The sequence below is a fragment of the Parus major genome, chromosome 3 (assembly GCF_001522545.3).
Source record: "Parus major isolate Abel chromosome 3, Parus_major1.1, whole genome shotgun sequence".
Lineage (NCBI taxonomy): Eukaryota > Metazoa > Chordata > Aves > Passeriformes > Paridae > Parus > Parus major.
The window spans coordinates 16,049,535-16,069,651 of NC_031770.1; the positions used below are offsets into that span (position 1 = coordinate 16,049,535).

Here is a 20,117-nt window from a genome sequence, read left to right on the forward strand (position 1 = left end):
GCTCAAACAGCTCTGCTGTTTTTACAGCTGCAAGGTCTAGATCCAAAGGACAAAAACTAAACAATGTCTATCAGAACTAAAAACAAGGAAAGTTACTGTAACTTTGTACACTGATAAACTGCTTGATGCAAAACTGTTACTTCACTGAACAGCAGAGTTAACTCTTCTCCAAAGATTAAGGATAATCTGACTGGTATTTTGAATTAAATTGCACTGCATCTTACTCAACAAAGTCTTAAATGAAGTGGCTTATATGTTTATGGCTTTGAAATAAAGATAATACCATAATGTGTTTTCCTATTTCTCAGAGGTCCCTCCTGAGAGAGGGGGAGAGATTTTATTCACTTACCTGTTCTTTCCCTCCAAAGTGTCAGCTGCCAGGATTTCACACATGCTGCAGTGTAAGATCAGACAGCCTGGGCATTCCTCTTAACTGAGTAGGACCAGCTGAGCCTGCTGGTAAATAAATATCTAGCACTTGCCAGACCAGGACACCTGCCTTAGGAGCACCAGGTCAGCCTGAACACCAACAGCCTCTCCTCCACAGGTGGAGGGAAGACAAAGAGACTTGTGTTCAGGAAAGTGCTAACAGAGTGATTAAAACAAAGGAAGATTAAAAAGCAAGAAGATTACCGGGGATTTTCATGGCATGAACAGGCCACGGGTGGATGGCCAGGCAAGGCTAATAACAATTCCTTGAGCAAACAACTGCAACAAGAGACCTGGGAGCTGCTGCTTCTGCTCAGCTGCTGTTTATCCCCCAGAAGAGGACACTGCTCCTTTTAGCATCCATTCCCACACCAGAAGATGACACAGCCACGGGCAGCAGGCCCACCGCACAAGCACTTGTTTATTAACATCAGGAAGTCGTACAGGTACAGGCTTTGTACAAAAACCTACAAAAGTCAATTTCCCAGCTCGACTCCAAGAGATAAAAACTGTGCGTCTGGTTTGAACTGTGTGACATTTCAGCTGAGGCTGGAGCTGCTCACCAGAGGCAGGACATTTGATTGCCTTGCTGCAAGTTCTGCCTCACAGGGAAACACACAGAAGAGGGTCTTAGTCAGGAGTGCATCAGGCAGTCGGTGTCAGAGCTGTAGCTTATCTAACTCACCCTCAGGAAAGCTACGAGACAGTGCAGAATCCCACTATTTGTGCTCAGATATAGCTCTGCTGATTACATGTTTGACTCCCAGAACTGAGTTGTGAGAGTGTGTATGTGTGTGTGTTTAAAAGAAACTGGTACTCAATTCTCAGACTTTAAAAATATTTCCTATGTTTAGCTTGCAAGCCAAAAAGAGGCAGAAAGCATAAAACTTCTACTTGCACACACGCCCCTTGCATTAAATCGACGTCAGCAGAATCCAGGAGGGTTCTCAGACTGCTACCACTTGACTTACTAAAACGTGGGGGAGGTGCTGGATGTGTCTGTGGTAGGGAACACCTTGGTATTTCAATCTATAAATTCACAGTATGAAAACTACTTGAATTCCACCTCAGCTTGAAAGAGGGAAGGTTTTTAAAAAACAATTTTTGGACAATTACAAATAGGCTTCAATATTAAATTCTGCTCTCGTCCTCCCTCCTTCCCCTACTTGTTATAAAACCCTCAGAATGCAACCACCATCAGAATGTTACAAATGTATTCAAGGTAGTCAGCTGGTGCCTTGAAGCAGCACAGAAGCACTCAGTTTCCTGCAAGCTGCGGGCTGTGCTGCCAGTCGAGGCAGGACAGACACAGCAGGAAAGAGCAGCTTTGTCCTTGTGGAATGCACACCTGGCTTCCAGGGCACGGGGCTGCTGCATCTCAAGAGGATGGAGAGCTGGGGAGCAACGCAGGGGTGGCTTAGAACGCTCACTGCAAGGCTCAGCTGAACCGGGCCCTCAGAAGATGACAAGTTCATTCTTACTACTCCTCTGGCTTCTTGCCCCTACTGCTCCAGTATTTGCTATATGCCTCTTGGAACATGTTTTTGCAGGGAATTTTGGCCTTCAGCTTGGTGCAGATCAGGAAAGAGCCGCCCATCTTCCGATGAAGAGAGTAAGTCTCCTCTGGCGGGGGGACGAGCCGATGTTTCAGCATGATTGGGATTAAACCATGGATCTTTTCAGTGGTGCTTTGGTTGCCAAAATCAAAAGGCTCCTCAGATGCAAAAGCCTCTCCCAGGATGAGCACAGCATTTAAGTGGGCATCTTCCATTTCCTGCCCAAAAGGAAAGAGGGATAAGTAACACCACTAGCTATGGCAATCACCAAGGAGAAAAAGAAATGCTAATGCTAACATCAGCAGCTTAGGAGAAACAGCCCTGTCCATGACAAAGGGAACCTCAGCAAGACTGAGGAACATTTAGTTCATGCAGTTTTGAGCAACTAAACCTTCCAGAAAACTATCTTCATGATGAAATTTCAGGAATTGTTATCACCTGCAGGGTCTTGTAGAGGGAGTAAAAGAAGGACAGTGGTTTTGGGGCTAGCTGTATCCTCATTACTTTTCCTGCTCCCAAAAAGAAGTGAGAACAAAAGCTAAAACCTCTTTTACTCTCCTCCCTCATGCTTATCAAAAGGGCTTTTGGACTGACACTTTCACCACATCAAGAAATCTGGGGAGGTTCACAGACCTGCAATGACCTTATCTGCAGCCAACACCAAAATCAGACCCTTCTGCTCCATACCTTGATTTCATAGCCAGTGAGAAATTTCATTTCAATGGACTTCTTCAGTACTCTCTCTCTGTCCATGTCAGCAGCTGCCTTGATTACCTGAGTAGGAGGAATACTTTCAGGAAATCCAAGAGATAACTGAACAAGATTTTGAGCACAGGACTGCTGCACAGGCCACAGGAGCACGTAACACCGCCCACCTGCTCACTCCCTTGGCCTCTGCCCTCTCTGCATGCTGGGCAGGTTAAAAGCTACTGGCTAAAAGATCCAGCTCTTCCAGCAGGGCTACACATGGCCCAGAGAATGTAAGGGACAGCAAAAAAAACCTTCACAAATAGTCAGCCCCTCCCCCAAAGAAATAGAGCTGACTGTGAGCAGCTTTAGGTGGCAGCTGCTGGCCCTGGCAGCTCAGTTACCATGTGCAGAACATGGTGATCACAAAGGAAGCACGTCTGACTTCACATCAATTTATCTATCTTGGAAAAGCTAAAAATCTCAGGAGGAGGTAGGGAACAAGCAATTCCTGCATATCCTCCTATAAAAATCACAGAATTGTGAGTGCTCTGATACACCCTGTTGTCCAGGCCCCCCAGCAAGCATCACTGCAGTTCACCTTTGTGAACATCCCAACTCAGAGAGCCAGCAGCTTGCAGCACATGTGCTGACAGCCATGGCAAGGGATGAAACGGGAACCGAGATCACTCTCTTGCCTCCAACCCTGCTTCCCTCCACACCCAAAGTGTATTCGAGTACAAAGTGTTAACAGCTAATTGATAAGAGTATTTGCAAAATCAACTGCAGCTCTCTAGGACACAGTGCAAGTCCTCACCTCTATGTAGACATCTGTGAACTTCTCATCAAACCCTCGCGTTGCTCCAAAGTCCAGCAGGGCCACCTGGAAATGGACAAAGTCATCCATTACAGAGTCAACCATTCTGGTAGAACCTGATCTTAAGAATGTTCCTGATTTCTTTAGGAAGCTCAGCTGGCTTTCACAGTTCTCCTCTGCATCTCAACTGCCCCTGAATCTTTATTTCCAGTCCACAGCCCCAACAGCTGCAGCAGTACAGGGCTGAGGAGGAATGGCCCATGCCCAGTGCCCACACTGCCGCACATGCTCTGCAGACAGCTCCACTCAGGCTTCAAGTGCAGGGACAGAGCAGCACTGAATCTTTTACCAGCACTTTGCAGTACAAACTACAGGAATAAAAAGCAGTTTCATCTCCCCTACAGAGTACAAACAAGCAGCCAAAACAATAATCAGGAATTGCTACCCTTATTTTAAGCACAGCATAAGAGTGTCTAACTGAGGAGTCCTGGGCTCAGGTGTGTCCTGGTAGAGCACTCCCAGCTGCAGCTTCCCACTGACCACGTTCAAAATAGATCCTGACACAGGTAAGAAGGTAGCTGTGACTGATCAAGGGCCACAGGGTTACAGCAGCCCTGCTTTCCTACCAAGCCCTAGTGAGGGCAAGTGGCAAAGAGAGGTGTTTCCCTGTGCTATCTGTCCATGCCTCAAGGACAGGGATCTGAGAGAATCTCAGTAATGGCTCATTAAACTCTGAGTGGGGAATAATCAAAAGCTGGTGAAAACCAATGTTTGTATAGGTAGAACACTGGCTGCTCAGGCTTACCTTGTGCAGCTGTGGGTCATAGAAGAAGTTTGACCAGTTGGGGTCAGTCTGCATGTACCGGAACTCAAACAGCTCCCGCAGACACAGCACCAGGATGTTGTGACAGATCTTGAAAAACATGGAGAGACGAGAAACAAGTCAGGAGGGCAGCAAGCCCTACTCACACCTGTAACTTAGAGCAGGCATCAGCAAACAGGGAACAGATCACCACATCAGCAGGAATCATCTGCTCTAAGCTGCCAAACTCCTGCAGAGCTGAAGCAACTCCCGGCCCACACCTGCCATGCGGCATCCTTAGCAGATGGCACAGATGCTCCAGTGCTCATTCAACTGCATTCTGGTCCTGCCTTTTAACTTTCCACAATTGACTACATACTGGGTGGCTGCAAGAATGAGATTCTTGCATGATACAGACCCACCATGTACTCCTGTGGACTCAGCACAGACACAGCTTGAGGAAGAAGCAGCAGAGCCACACCTTGGGACCAACAGGCACAGAGAAGCAAGAGTAGCAGTCCTTCAAGACCCCCCTGCTGAATTACATACTCCAGCAGAGCTTTTCTGTGAGAATTGCTAAGCTGGAGCCTGGTCAGCAGAACTGCCAGCCTCACTCTGCCCCTCTCCAGCTTCTGCAAAGCTGAGTGAAACATCACATCCAACGTAGAAGGAAGAGGGCACCAAATGCAAGCTTGACCCTGCTACAGGACATTGCCATTTGGGACAGAAGGCTGAGGGTTAGTCAGGCCAGTGGCCTACAGGAAAGAAGGGCTGCTCCTGCAGCAACACCCCAGCTCACAGCCTTTTAAAATGAGTCCTGGTGGTAGAGCATCTCACTGCTGGGGACAGTCCCTAAGAATAGGCAGACAGCTCTGGCACAGCTTCAAATCTAATGTGACACCTCACTGTGTTTATCTAGAGGAACAGACTCTGCTCTCTTCCCCAGTGACCTGCTAACAGCTGACAGCTCACACCAAGAAACACACACACATCCACATACCAGGACAGTTATTTCTGCTACTAGAACAGCTGCTTGTCCCACCACAGCACTCCAATCCCTGGCTATATTCAGGACCAACACCCACCTATCCCCACATCCCTGCTCTTGTTTACTGACAGGTACTTTTCCAGCAGCCCTGTGCAGCACAGGTCATTCCCACAAGAATGTGTGGTTCCAACTGCTTGCACTGGGATAATTCTGCAGTCCTGCCCAGAAGAGCAGCTGCATAAGACCCCTTTTCCCTTGCTGACAGTCCCTCCCAAACTTAAGGTCATCAGAAATGGCATCAACCAGCAAGACTATCTCCCCTTCAGCTGCCCTTGCCATTCACCCCCTCCAACCCCTCTCTGCAGATATGCTGGTACCTGCAAGGCCCAAACAAGCCAGGAGGGACTCCAGTGTCACTGCTACCTTCCCTAAACGAGTCTTCCTAGAGGCTCCAGACAGTCCCTGACTCCAGCCCTGCTCAAGGTTTGCTGGGGCACAAAGCATGCCCCAGTCTGGCAGTCATGGGCAGGCTCAGCACAGGGCTCTGTGCAAGGGCAGAAGCACAAACTCCCAAGTTTACCTCATTTCGAATCTCCTGGCTCAGCCCTTCAGCTTGATCCAAGGGAAAGCCAGACACCAGCTCTGTGGTCAACACATGCTTGCTGCACAGCTCATCTATTACTCTTGGGACATAAAAGAAGGGGTGGTCTTTCAGCAGCTCCCTAAGGATGGAGGAAGGAGAGGAAAAGGTTTAGGAGCCCTGAGAGCAGACGGACCCATCAGCAACACTTCACGCAGCCCTTCACCAGCCTCTACCCACACCCTGGCTGAGGCTGCCAGGATATGTTTTCCTCAGGAATTACAGTAGGGATTAAGTCAGCAGAAACCCTGCCAGTGACTTACAGCTGCTGCCAGCTCCTGAAGTCACATCTCCTGCCAGAGCAGTGATACTAAGAAGGCTCCAGGCCAGTGCATCAAGGGGCACTGGGTCTTCTGCTCACTCCACCTGGCTTTAGAGTCAGACTACACACACATGGAAGAATTACTTTGCCAACGGGAGCAGTGCCACAGGGGCAGTTCTGCAGCAGGACAGGAAAAGCATCCATCCATCATTTAAAAATAATCTGGACGCTATGGCAAGCCAAGGGAGCAGGCAACTCCTTTAAGAGAGCTGAACTGAAAACCTCCTGGGCTGAAGGATGGGAGAAATTAACAACAGGCTGAGATAAGACCACACAAAAGAGCACTGCAACCCAGCCTCAAGAGTTACTGCAGCACTTTCATGTGTAGCAGAACAGACAGAGGACTTGCACAGGAGGAGGGAGTTTAGATGATCACATTTCAGCTGGCTGAAGCCATGCCAGCTTGAGACAAGGCAGTGATTCTGGGGGACAGCTCAGGCCACAACCATGCAGCCTTCCCTTGTGCCACATGGCAGGGCACAGCAGTCAGCTCCACACCATTCCTGAAGTTAAGCAACCTCTCCTGCCTCTCACACACAGAGAAAAGGGGCTGAAGGCAATGGTGGAAACATACTGGAATTTCCTTGCACAGGCAGCTTCTCTCAGATAGTCACACTCCAGGGCCAGCTCTCTGCTCACAACTTCAATCAAGTGCTCCGGGAACAAACCTGAAAGTCAAATACCACAGGAGAGAGCAGGCTTAGAAAAAAGGATCTCCTCAGGCTAAGCTTCCCAGAGCTGCAGCTGAGGAGCAGCCTGCTCTCCAGCTAACTCTGAGCTGAGGAGTACAGGAGGCCTCAGAGAGCCTGCAGGTTATGCAGTAATCCCAAGCACAAGCTACACAGCTGCTCCTACGTCAAGGTATATCCACACCACTGCTCTATGCAGCAGAGCTCTGTCCTCTCCCAGCTCCCACCCCACAGCCCAAGCTGCTATTGGCATGGCTGTGCAGGGACACACACCAAAGACAAGCACCCAAACACTGCATAAAAGCAGCAAAACCAGGCTCCAAACCTTATCTGCCTCCAAGTGGCAGCAGGCACTGCCAAGTAGAAAGAGTCAGCATGACTAATACAGTGCACTGCAGCAGCAGCACGTAGCCAGGGCCTGAGATGCCAAGCCCAGTTTCCTTAAGTCTTGAAGCTGGAAAACCAATCTACTTCTTGGGCCAGACACAGCTGGGACTGTAGCAACCTCTGCAGGGCCCTGCCCAGCCACCAGAGAGAACAGTCCCGGATTTTGTCAGCACCCAGCATGATTTTAGAGCAGTATTTGTACAGTCCTACTAATATTTACAGCTGCTGCAGGCAGGTATTTCAAAAAAGGACTTGTAAGTCCTGCATTCTCTGTGGGAAAAGGGACTTGTCCATGTGCTGGGACACTGAGCAAGTTCTAAGTCTGCCAGTTCTCCATGACTCTGATTGGAAAGAAAAGAGAATGTCTGGGAAGAGCACAGAATGCAGGCATGGAGGGCTACAAGGAAACATGGAGAAGAATGAGTTCTGCCAAATGTACCAGAAAGTAACAGGACAAAGCAAGACTACCTCACCTGAATACTGCTCACACTCCAAGCCTAGAAAGCTATCAAAAGTGAGTATTCCCAGGCAGTTTATACTTTTGCTAAGAATCTCTGTGGGTCTTTCTCTATATAGAGAGCACACAGAGAGAAGCACAGGTTGCTCTGGCAGGTGGTGGAATACACCTGGGCAGAAAACACACAGATGCACTTCCTACCCCACCAAGTGCAGGCACATGCCCAGCAGAGGCTGCAGCAGCTCTGCAGCAGAACAGGGGAACAGAGCATGGCTGCCCAAGCTGGCCCTGCACCCTCTGCCTACATCTGCTCCTCTCCTGCTTTCTGCAGGAAATCTGCTCCTGGGCAGACTTAGTATCCTTAAGTCCCTTTCCCTGGTCTTTGGAGGGACACATGAAACGCACTGCTTGAAAGGGGTTGGCAGAACTCAACCTGCACCAGGCCCTCTTAGGGTCTCTGTCTTTTTACCTTCAGGGAGAATATTGCTCATGCTGAGGACAGCCATCAGGTTGTTGACATCACTGTTGATGCTCTGGGCGACTCCGGGGTACTGTGGGACAGAATGGGAGAGGGCAGTGTTGAGATTACCTGACCTGGTTGTATAGGGCATGATAAAAACACCCTGCTCAGCATCCACTGCCCCCACATCACTGCTACCTATGTCCTGGCAATGAGTCATGGCATTCCTGAGCCACACATCCCTCCTCTAAAAGCTTATTCAAAGCCCAGCATCTAAACCAGGGGACAGACAGAAAGGCTAAGATGCAGCTCCTTGCAATCAGAATGGCTTGTTCAGATCCTCTGATGGGAATTCTTCCAACACATGATGGGTTCTCAGACACACAAATCTCACAACAGCCACAGCAGTCAGTCATTTCTCTCCCACAGCTGAGAGCACACACCCCTGGAAGCCCCAGTGTGTCATTCTCAGCAGTAGGGCAAGGGGTGAGGCCCCAGCCCAGTCCTGGCAAAGGCACCTCCTCCTGTTCCCACCTCATCTGTCAGGAAGGGAAGGAGCCTGCACTACTGAGGAGAATGTGTGCTGATGCCAGAGGGTTGAGTTTCTGCTGCTGTTACCTTGGCCTGACTTCAGAGAGCACTTGAGACACTAATGGCTTGAGAAGACATCGACACCATTGATACTATTTCTAAAGTCTCCCCATCCTACAAAAAACCCACCAATGAGTTGAGCAGCTTTGCCTGGGATACTGCTCAGTCAGCAAGGGATCTCGCTCCTTGGGATTATAAACCACACGGTATAAGGAGCTTCAGCTCCAGAAGTTAGATTTGTTGGAAACACCCACCTGAGGTTGCTGACACCCAGAAAGGGGCCTGGGGCTTGTGCACATGCCAGAAAGCAGACTGACCTATGGAGCAGATGGGACCCTCCCATATAGCCCTACATGTACAAGCAGTCCCTCAGCACCATTATCCCATACTGCAGTGAAATATCTGTGGGATGTATCCTGCTCATCTCGACTCAGACTGGCCCCAGCTGTAAAACCTTTCCTGTCTTTTCCACTCAGCTTGCACTAGGTAAGACATCATATCTTCACTTGAATTAAAATACTTCTTATTTGTTTAGCAGTACACATGTAGCTCCCCCACCCTTCTATGAGCACAAACAAGACATGGTTGGTCTGTAAAGCCCACCTGGATTTTCATGGCAACTTCTTTCCCATTTTTCAAGCGTGCCAGATGAACCTGACCAATTGAAGCAGCAGCAAAGGGACGTTCTTCAAACGACTCCAGTTTATCCCTCCAGTTGGGGCCAAGATCATTGCTCAGAGTTTTCTACAAATAAATAGAAAGGATTGGGGTATGGGAAGCAAAGATTTAAGACTTTCAGTCTTGGAAATCATGATCCTCTAAGGGACTAAAATCTGCTTTCCAGATCATCCTCTGTGCCTTGTGATTACACACCAAGGCAAGGAGTGGTCCAGCCAGCAATGCTGCCCCAGTACTGAACAGGTACTGGTTAGATCTCTGTGGGGCTCTGCCCTAAAAGACAGAAATCTTGAACACAGCCACCACTGCCTTGGTAATACAAATATCCTCTTTTGGGTGCCACTTGCTATTTTCCAGAAAATGAGCAAGAAAATGAATTAGCTAGTTCTCCTCTTTCATCATACTGCCAAGCTGAACAGAAGCAATTCAGGCATAACTCTCTTTAAGGCAATATTGATAGTTAAACACCACAGCCTGCTTTAACATCTTTTTTGCTACCCTACCAGACTGCTGCATTTAAGTTCTAGCTCTGCTTAGTGTCTTTCAGAAGATAAGTAATGCTGGCTGTTCCTTTTGCATCACCCTTTTCACGTTAATTTACAGAGAACACTGGGGAAAGCAAACTTAGTTCATTTCATTCCGAGTCTTCTTGATGGCAAGTTAACCAAAATGCTGCTGTTAATTTTCCAGCAGACTAAGGCTTGTAAGTCTATTTCTAAAATGGGATGTAGACATATCTAGACACCAGCTTAAGACCCACGAGAAAGAGAAAACACAAGAGGTGGCTATGCTCACCAACACCCTATAACCAAATTTGTGTGCAGCATCCTGCTCCATCAACATTAATCTCAGGACACTAAAAACTCCCTCATTTTTTTTCCCCCTCTTCTATTTTTTTTTTTAGAGAAAAGACAGCACATAATTGAGAGAAGGAATCACACGTTACCCAAAGCTGAAAAGATGTAACATCACTGAAATATTCTTTAAAATCCCCATCCACCTCCCTTACTAGGGCATGTCACAGGTGACATTTTTTTTGTCCATTGTCCCTTTCTCTGATAACCACTCAAGAACATTCCTCACCATCATCTGCTTTATTGGCATGAAGTCAGCACTTTGACGTACACGCTCAAAAATCCTCTGGAGATGGGGGTTGATGAAGGCATCATCTGCCAAGGGAAAGCACACAGCAGTCAGTGCAGGCATTGCATTCTTCAACACACAAAGAAACATGCTCCTGTATCCCGACAAGTGAGACTGTCCTGCTCCAGGCACACTGCAGTGAAGGTTTTAGAAGTAATTCTTTAGTTCTTTAGGTGTGGTGACAGGCTGCACAGACCTAGGAGCAGACTGCTCTGCCTCTGTCACACACCAGCCCATCTTCTGGCTGGCAGCAGTACAACATCCAGTCTAGAAGAGGCCACTGCCTTGTGGAAACACAGGTCACAGAAGGGTCCCCTGGAGAGCCATCCCAGTGCTCCAAGGTTCCCAACGTGGTTTTATCCAGTTCATTGTAAGAGGCAGCAGCTCCTCTAGGACACTGTGCAATGGTAAAACACCACTTACACAACTACTGAACTCTTGGAGAAATCAGGATTCAGCATCTGCTACCGTAAACAACTGCCCAAAGGCAGAGCAACTACAAGTGGGCAGAAGAGAACACAGCTGAGCCAAAACTTTTATGTCATAAGGATTTAGCAAGCAAATATTTATACTCATAAGAGGAGGGGCTGGGGCATCTTGAAAGATTAGTCCTCTGCTTGAGCAAAGGCTTGTACAACAACTCAGAGAAAAACTACTACTGCTGGCCAACTTTTCATTTCATAAAGGAATCAGTTTTATCTCCTGCTCTCCCAATGCTGGAAAAGCTGACACTACAAGCCTTGATCCTGAGAACTGAACCTGCACATGCAATTGTGATATTCAAACAAAAATTTATTGTTCCTCTCCAAATACATATGCATGAACCACCTTATGTCTATCCCAGGAAAAAAGAAAAACAGTGACCTTAAGAGGACTGTTCTGGGAAGAAGGGCTGAATGAAATGGACAGAAAAAGATAAATAATGCAGAGATGTGACATTAACACTCGGCATTGTTTACAAATTCCCACTGAAGCCATAGCAGCATTTAAAAGTACTAACAAAACCCCACTGTGGAACCAACCGGAGTTTTTAAGAGGAGCTCCCATTCCATCACTGGAAGCTGGAGAGGAGCAGGCTTTGCAGGACCAGTGAGTAGAACTCCTGCTGTGACGTTACAAACCCGCGAGAAGGTGAGACATTGCATTTGCGTATGCACTGCAAACACTGAAAGAAACATCTGCTCTGTCACTGGTGGTGTATCACTGCCCAGCCTCTGAACACTCTAAAAAGTATTCTCAGGGTTATGTGAAGGTATTAACCATCATGCTGCAATGTGTCACCTGCACTGCCAAAGGTGACTGGGCAGAAGGAGAATGGATCTCACTAGGAGTGACTCCTGCTCCCAGAAGCTGTTTCTGTCAAAGCATCAGCATCTGCAACAGGCATTCGGGATTATTTATTCTGCTTACTTTATCCTTATTTTACTTCCTTTCTTCTGCTTACTGCTGACATCCACAAACCTCTCAAAGGGTTTCAACCCCTAGTCTGAGAGGGCATCCATCCTAAGCTGAGGTGCTTGACTACCCCCACTCATTGTTCATGAGCACGACGTCAAATAGCCAAGAAACCTGCAAGTCCAGGCTGACTGTACAGAAACTCAGCAGCAATGTCAAAAATCAGTCTTGCCATGGAAGCAACTCTGCCAAAGCCATGCTTACCACATGCTGATGAATAAGGTTTTACGTCTTTGTGGTCAACTGGTGAGGCCTTACTGGAACAAAATTAAGCAGGAGCCAAGGTAGGGCACTGAGCTGGCAAATGCAGCTGCCTCTCCAACATCTCCCAGAACACAGGATGACTGGGGGCCTTTGGCATCTTTTCTGTGCATGACCTTTAGGAATGTGCATCCCTAACAAATCCACTGACTCCCACATCAGGAGGACACAACAGACATCAGGGATTTTAAGGACACTGCTTTGTGACTTGTGCTCAGGTACAGGGAGCCCCTGCCCCTGGTTAGCACCCAGACCTGCTGACAGAAGCAGTGAATTCAAACTCTCCAGGCCATAGAGAAGCCCACAAAGTGGCAGGACCTGCATGAAATCCTCCTGTCCAAACGGCCACCCCAAGAAACAGACTCTGCATTGTTGATGGTGTGATTTATTTCACCACAGGTGTCCCCCAGCAAGGTCACCATGGGACTGCATTCTTGCCAGGCACAGCATAGTCCACACACTTATAGCAAGAGTCCAAATGAGGGCTGGGTACAACCATCAAAGTTGCTGAAGGCCTGCTCCTGACAGCAGAGTGAAGTCAATCTGCAAGTATTTGATGCTCCTGCCAGAGCACCCGTAACATTAGAAGACAGCAGGCAAGTTATAAAAACCCAGAGCATTTCTGCTCCTCAGAGCCAGCCTTTCACAGCTCCCCCCACTGCACTCATATCCAGGCCTAAGGCAACTGTGACCAGGCTTGGGCATACAGCAGGCACAACTCAGTGGTGTCCCAAGAATTTGAAATTAATCCCACCTATGGTAGATGAGGTTAACTGCAGAGATGATTTCCAGGCATGGCTCACTCAGCCCACATACCAGAGGTACTGGAAGGCAAGGAGCACAGGAGCTCCTCCTGGATCTGCACTGTGAGCCATCAGTGGCACCTGGCAGTTTCTAGAGGGTGAGAAAACAGCATGTGGGTGGAAGCCTTTGACACAGCAGCCAATGCCTCCCACTAGGCTCTGCCAGGTGGCCATCAGCCTGGCACCTAGCTAAACCAATTGATTAGCAAATGAAATGCCAATCAGGGCTGTCTGGGACAGTGAACTGATCTTGTTTTGTTGGTGAGCCCAAAGCATTTAATACTCTACTAGATCCAGTCTCATCTAATACCTACAAAAATTCAAGTAGAAGCACAAGCCAAGTAAAGTGAGTACTTCAAACACTCAGACACTTACTCAGTTTCAGAAACATATTGAAAACTATTTCCAGACAAGTCTTACAGCTGTTTTTGGCAGGTTCTTTCCTTCTCTATCTGGCTGGGCAGGAAGGCAAAGTGGAAAGATCCAGATAAGGTTTGAACTGAGCACACCTGCCATCACCCTGGGGTAACCTAACAGTTCAGAGCAGACACTGATGTCACTCATTGCCTTTATCTGTGGTCACTGGCCTCAGAGCTCAAAGGGTTAAATAGCAGTTTGAAGTCTTCTCAGGATGGAAACAAGTGTTTTATACCTGTTAAGATTATCAACTCTACTGGCCTTTCCAGTAAAGCTTCAGTGCCCACAGAGCACATAAACCACAAACAGGCTTCTATAATGGGAGAGTATTGTGGATATAACCTTGACCACTTTTGGTGAACAAAGAACAGGATCACATTCTTGTTGTCACCCTCCTCCTTTCTAGCAGGACATCTGCAATCAGGGTGTAATACAGCTCTGCTTCTTAACAATTGCTTGTAACACAGACACTAAAATTCAGTGTCACCCTACTGTCAACCAATTTCAGTTACACATGATAAGGACATTGAGAGTGTGGTTGTGTATAAGTGCATGTATCTATTTCATTCTGGGATTAGATGAACTCAAACATTTCCATCACTGCTCTCCCAGGAGAAAGCCATTTGTTCTGAGTCTCCACATTCACTTGACACTGCCTGATTGCAGACAGCTGACCCTCTGTCACACCTGGCAGCACAAAGGACAGCTGAGGACCTGTGCTACCACTTACCTTGGATGCTTAGCATCTGTCCCAGCTTCAGTGCTGCTCCCCGGACCTTGCACAAGGTCCTCACAATCCTTTCTGCATTGGCCTCTGACAGGAACGGGCTAGAATCCATCACTGCTTTCTTCCCTGAGGGCAAGGAGAGAGAGTAATGAATGAAGAACACCTTGATCTTGGCAAGCCCACTCCACTGTATTAGCCCACATTCAACAGGAGATTTGCCCTTCCCTATGGGAAATCAAACTAGGACTACACTGAGTGCCTTCACTACAACCCAGGGGCATGGGCTGAAGTTGTACATGTGCCTTGAGACAACTTTGACATTGTTGGCTTGAGGGCCAGGAGCAGCAAGTCACAGCCTCCAAGAATGTCTGTGCTGCTCTGCAAACTGTCTGGGATCCTGGCTAGATGCTGGTGCCTGAACTCACTGTGCCAGCCAGCACAGCCTAATACACTGTGCAAAGGTGTCTTGAGTCCCACACCATGGGCTGCAGCATAGCCATAGCCTCAGAAGGGCAGGGGGAGTGAGCCACAGCAAGGGGGAATCCTCAAAAGCCTTGGAAGCACACTGGCACAGACCAATAACTCTTCCAACCTCTTAACGTGGAAACTTGCACAGAACAAGACCAAAGTATACACATTCTAACACATGTTCCTGTCCCCAGGCATGTGTAAAGCCTCATGTCTGACAGGCTCAGAGAGGTCATGCAGCCATGTACACACCAGTGCCAGTTCCAACTTTGCAACGGAGGAACTGTATGGCATAAGAAGCACTTCCCTTCCACTTTATTTTTTATTTTTTTTTATTAAGGGAGAGGGGAAGCAGGCACTGATTCTAGTTTGTGGTCCCTTTGGGAGAAGCAAGCCAAAACTACCTTCCAGGCCAATGCCCAGTAGAGCAGGGACAGAGGGGGCAGGCAGACACCCACCCACCTCTCTGCTGGGGCTGTAGATCAGCTCCTGCTGACAGAGAGCCAAGGAGGAGGAAGGTCAGGCCTTGCAGCCAGGCTGCAGAGCTCACAGCTAATATGTTGATCTTGCAGCTACATCTTTTTTTGACTGCTTTAGAGGAACAGAGGACAGAGCAGCTAAAGCCCCTATAAACAATAGGCAGTGCCCAAAAAGACCACAGCAGATGAAAACAGCCTGGGAGATCTCAGCCAGCAAATGGAAATTACTCGTGTGTCGTGTGCTGACTAGAATAGCCAGAGATCCTCTCCATTTCCTGGTAGCTCTCAGGAAGGTACACAGAGGGACTCAGACTGGCTAAGGGACAGAAGAAATAACAGAAACAGACTGAAGTAGCTGCTGTCTAAACTCCGGTCACCATTTTCTTGAGGTGCCAAGCATGTTATTGATCTGACAGACACCCTTCAGTTCCTGCAAGCAGCTGGATTGCTTACAGACCTTCCCTGCAGAAATGATTCCACAGAACTCTCCACAGGCAGAGCACAGATGTGTCAGGTACAGGCTGCTCTGCTGCCCTTCATCCCCACTCTTTCATTTGTTCTGTGGGATAGCAGGAAGATGGCACTGAATCTGAGACATCTCTCTCTACAAACCCCTGTCCTAAGTGAAGGATGTATGTGAAAATGGGGATAAAAACACCAGGAGTACACAGGACAGCCATCCTGCTCTTCAGAGCAAGATATGGAAAAGTAGGACAGGTTGAGAATTCACTATATCCAGCACATTGCATTCCTTGGAGCACATTTTGCCCTGGATAATGGATGTAGTAAGGAGACTTAGAGACTGAACAGATAGAGTTACCCAGGGAAGAAAGATCTGGCTTTGCACAAGTGAAAAGCTGTCTCTCAAGTGTCCTATCAGGAAAGTTGTGTCCTTAAGCAATGATGAGGCAAATCCCTGTATGAGATGACACACAAGACCTAGTGAAAATACTGAATCAAAGCTGTATATTCCTTCACATCTCTGCACACAAAAACATCCTCCTTTGAGTCAGCAGCAGAATAAAGGGGTTAGTTAATGATTAAAGCCACTTTCAGAAGCCAGTGAGCTCTGACAATTTTAACTCTTATTAGAAAAAGAGTCAAACACAGGCAGTCCCAAATCCTCTTCTGGCCAGCTTCTCACTGAAGTCAAGCCTCCAGGGGCAATACCTGATCACCAGGCAGCCCAACATCATGGGAGCAGCTCTTGCTTATGTACTTTGCTACAAGTGTGCATGAACAAGAAGGTGACCTGGAAGCAAGAGTGAAAAGCACTACTGTGTCAATGGCAAACAGAGAAAACAGACACAGGCTTCCAAGGCTGGGTGAAAAGGGAGTGGGAATAAAACCCACCACAAGTTCATGAAAAAAATAAACCAATTTTCAGTGAGTTAACATTTTACCCAAAGATGGCTGGCACCTTTTGGTGCCTCATATTATTTCCTCCCCATCTTCAGTTCACAAATAGGTTTCACCTATTTCACCAGAGGAAGAAAAAAAGGCAAATAGAAGTCACATATGAGCCATGGCAACATGGACACCTCAGAAATTAAGGATCCTGAAGCTACAGTGCCTGGGCCTGTGAGTTCTTCCACAGAACAGGCAGCAGGCAGACACTCTCACTAGTACTTGACCCATTTGTATATTTTTTCCTTTCCAAACCTGTGTGCAACTCACTGCTGCATCCTTTTCCACCTTCTTTGCCAGTCGCAAATGGAGAACTAGTGACTGGACTTTGTATTTGTTGTAGGACCATCTGCCACAAAAACTTTGGGGCTTGGGAATACTCAAGAACATGGCCTAAGCACTTGAGACGGACAACCCAAGGATATTGCATTACTGCCTTTCATAAGAAAATCCCTCTGTTCAAATCCAGGCCAAGTGCCAGCCTGTCAGGGCTCTGTCCAGCCTGGTATTTGTGCAGTGCCTGAAGAACTGCCCAGGACAGACCATTAATAAGTGACAAAGTTGTCCTTGAACCCAGAGTATCTATACTTGTATCAGCAGCTGTTTATTTGGGCACTCTCATTTTAATTCCTGGGAACTTATTCTATTTTCCCATTCCCACCCTGTGTGGGCCTTATTCTGTATTTACATACACACTTGAAATACTGAGGCTGGCATCAAGGTCACCAGTGACAGAGGAGGTTATCAGTCTACCAGGAAAATTCAAACTGGAAATCAAGTCAGTCATCCTCTTTTTAACAAAATAAGAAGAGCCAAACCACTTAAAGGTGGAAGCATTAGGGTCTTAAGCACTTAAAAAACACACAAAAAAAAAACCAAACACAAAAAAAACACAAAAACCCACAACAACAACAAAAAACAAAAACAAAAACCACCCTGCACCCACTTACAAGAATTTGGCAGCGGAATGAATTTATGTCCAGGACATCAGGCTTGGATGGAAAAGGAAGAAATTCACCAACTCTTGCACCAGATATATTTGTTCTAGGCTAAGTCCCTGAAGAAGTGACTTGTTTATGGAAACAGAGACAATCCAAAGTAGGAAGAGACGAGTCCTGTGGCTACTAAACAAGGATGGGGAAGCCAAGCAGGAAAAAACAGATCAGAACGTGCAGGAGAGTAGGAATTTGCAGTCCCTCTGATAACAGCAATGGAAACAAGAAGCACAAGCTGTGCTATCAGGATCATGTGTAGCTCAGGAGTGTGGCTAAGGGGTTGGGACTAAAGGACCTGCGTTTCCCATTCCATTTTAAAGGTGTGAAGACACTTTAGTTTGTACTAACTAGGCAAGAGGAGGGCAACCAAGAGAAAGCCCTTCCTCATTACTCCTGGATGCCAGTGAGAGAGTGAAATTCCTCGGCATGCCTTTGGGCATACACGCACATCCCACTTGTTTAAGTCTCAAGTGCCAAGAAGTTACTATTACTATTGCAGCAATAGGGAATAATACATCCTCCAGCAGCTTCCCAGGAACAGGACAATATGTAATTCTCAAGAGACAGGTCTCAGCTCAAACTCATGGTGCTGGCAGCCATAAAACTTGGGAATAAATGCCTCAAGTTGAGATCAGGAAAGGGATGCAGAGGTATTTTAAAAGAAATGTAGAGGTACTTATGTAATGAGATTTCCCCCAGGAACAGCTCAGGCTGTTAATGTCAGAAAAACAGTAAGAAAATGGAATCTTGGACTCCCACTGTGTACCTGTCCTCTGCAGGAGCAGAGCCCATGGACAGAGCTCTCATTCCTGGAGCCTTATCCACCACTCTAAAATACTGTGGAAAACACATGCAAGGACACTAGCTAGAGGCTGTAGCTGAGTCACCTGGAAGTCTTCCTGTGTCTTTGGCCTGAGAAGCTCCAGAAGAGTACAAAAGCTGCAAGTTTTTCACTTTTGCCTCACCTCCACACTTGCTGCTCTTGGCATTCTCAGTTCCACTATAAATACTACCCTACAGCACAACCACTGCTCCAAGATCTTATCTAAGCACACTTGACAGCAAGAGGGGAAGCAACAAGGAAAGACAAACAAACACCTAAAAATAAAAGCCAGGTCATTTTCTAATTCCCTGCCTAGAACTGAAGTTGACTGTTCTTGTTGCCTTATTTTTTAACCAAGGTTTGTTCAAGAAAATCACTCTTCCCAAAGTAGGATTCAAGACTCTAAAGCAGGCTTCTGACAGAGAAAAATAGTAGTTTCCCCATCAAGAAGATTAAAGTCTAGAGGTGCAAATGCTTTATTGCAAAGAGAAAGTGTCTTCTGCCCTCTAAATAAATAAAAATAAAAGCAATCCTTTTCATGCTCTAAGAGAGAGGAACAAAGCTCATGTTATTCCCTCAAACTTCATAGCTCTGCAAGCTCATGTTTTCACTTGGGGTGTGCCCAATTAGAAAATACTCTGGCAAGCAGAAAAATACCAACGGTTGTGCAATTCTGTCTCTGTTAAAAGCAACACAAATCATCAGCTTCCAACAGGTATCAACAGCCTGTCAAACATCCCAAGTGCTGAAAGCAAAAAGCCTTCAAGGATTCTCTACAGGAAGAGCTGTGTTTGCCTGAGTGTATGTTTTTAAATCAAAGCAAAGAAACCCATCCATCCTCAAACATCTCAGGTCTTAGAGAGAAACAAGAACTCTTTGCCAAGGATCCTTTTTCTCTGCTGGGCTGCTCTGTATTACCTTGCTGTTAATATTTGCATCTTGGTATTCTAAATACAAGCAGAGTCCTGGGTCCTCCACAACCCCTTCCTCCCACTAAAGGGAATGTGTTTCATATCTTGAAGTGTTGTTTTATGGTTTGGGAATTCTTTCAGTTGGGATTTTTTTGTTCAGTTGCTTTGTTCTTTTAGTGGTTTTCCCCACTCTAAATTTCTTCATTTTTCATCCACTCCAGTACCTCCTAAAACAGAGGTTCAATTTCCATCCTTCTTCCACACCCAAATATGACCAAGGTGAAGACAGAAACTGGCTTTGTAGCAGAACACTACCAGCCACAGAGTAGAATTACAAGGACCCAACAGATGTCATTATCTGAAAGTAATGCTTCTGGACAAGGAACAATTTGACTTCCATTTTTACTTCCAGGGACAACTACTTCAACCTTTCATCAGCTCCCTCCAGTCACTGGAAGTAACCTAAACACACAATCATACCAGTCAAACCAGAGAGACCAGCCGAAGACAAAACAGCCCACAGCAACCGTAACAGACCTTGACATTTTGCAGTATTCCACCAAAGCTTTTCCTGGATAACAAACAAGTGAATGGAACCATAAACTTTAGAGTAATCTCATGTTTTGTGGAGAAGAACACCTGAATTTTCTATGCCCTAAACCATTCACCCACACACCCTTCCACAATATTTTACCAACACATATGCCTAGAAGAAAGCCACCATG

The 20,117-nt window shown here is 46.9% G+C and overlaps 1 protein-coding gene across 1 annotated transcript in view; it reads right to left on the reverse strand.

The window, feature by feature from the left end:
* Positions 1–825: 825 nt before the first annotated feature.
* The window catches only part of COQ8A (coenzyme Q8A), a 43,347-nt gene continuing 24,055 nt past the window's right edge, over positions 826–20,117 (reverse strand). Inside the window, exons 6-15 of the mRNA XM_015621846.3 lie at positions 14,313–14,435; positions 10,587–10,672; positions 9,429–9,569; positions 8,244–8,325; positions 6,816–6,909; positions 5,860–6,001; positions 4,295–4,402; positions 3,490–3,555; positions 2,673–2,759; positions 826–2,203 (exon numbers count right to left, since the gene is read on the reverse strand). Of these exons, the coding sequence (XP_015477332.1) occupies positions 1,910–2,203; positions 2,673–2,759; positions 3,490–3,555; positions 4,295–4,402; positions 5,860–6,001; positions 6,816–6,909; positions 8,244–8,325; positions 9,429–9,569; positions 10,587–10,672; positions 14,313–14,435 (1,223 nt within the window). The 3' untranslated portion in view covers positions 826–1,909. The remainder of the gene's footprint in view (positions 2,204–2,672; positions 2,760–3,489; positions 3,556–4,294; positions 4,403–5,859; positions 6,002–6,815; positions 6,910–8,243; positions 8,326–9,428; positions 9,570–10,586; positions 10,673–14,312; positions 14,436–20,117) is intronic.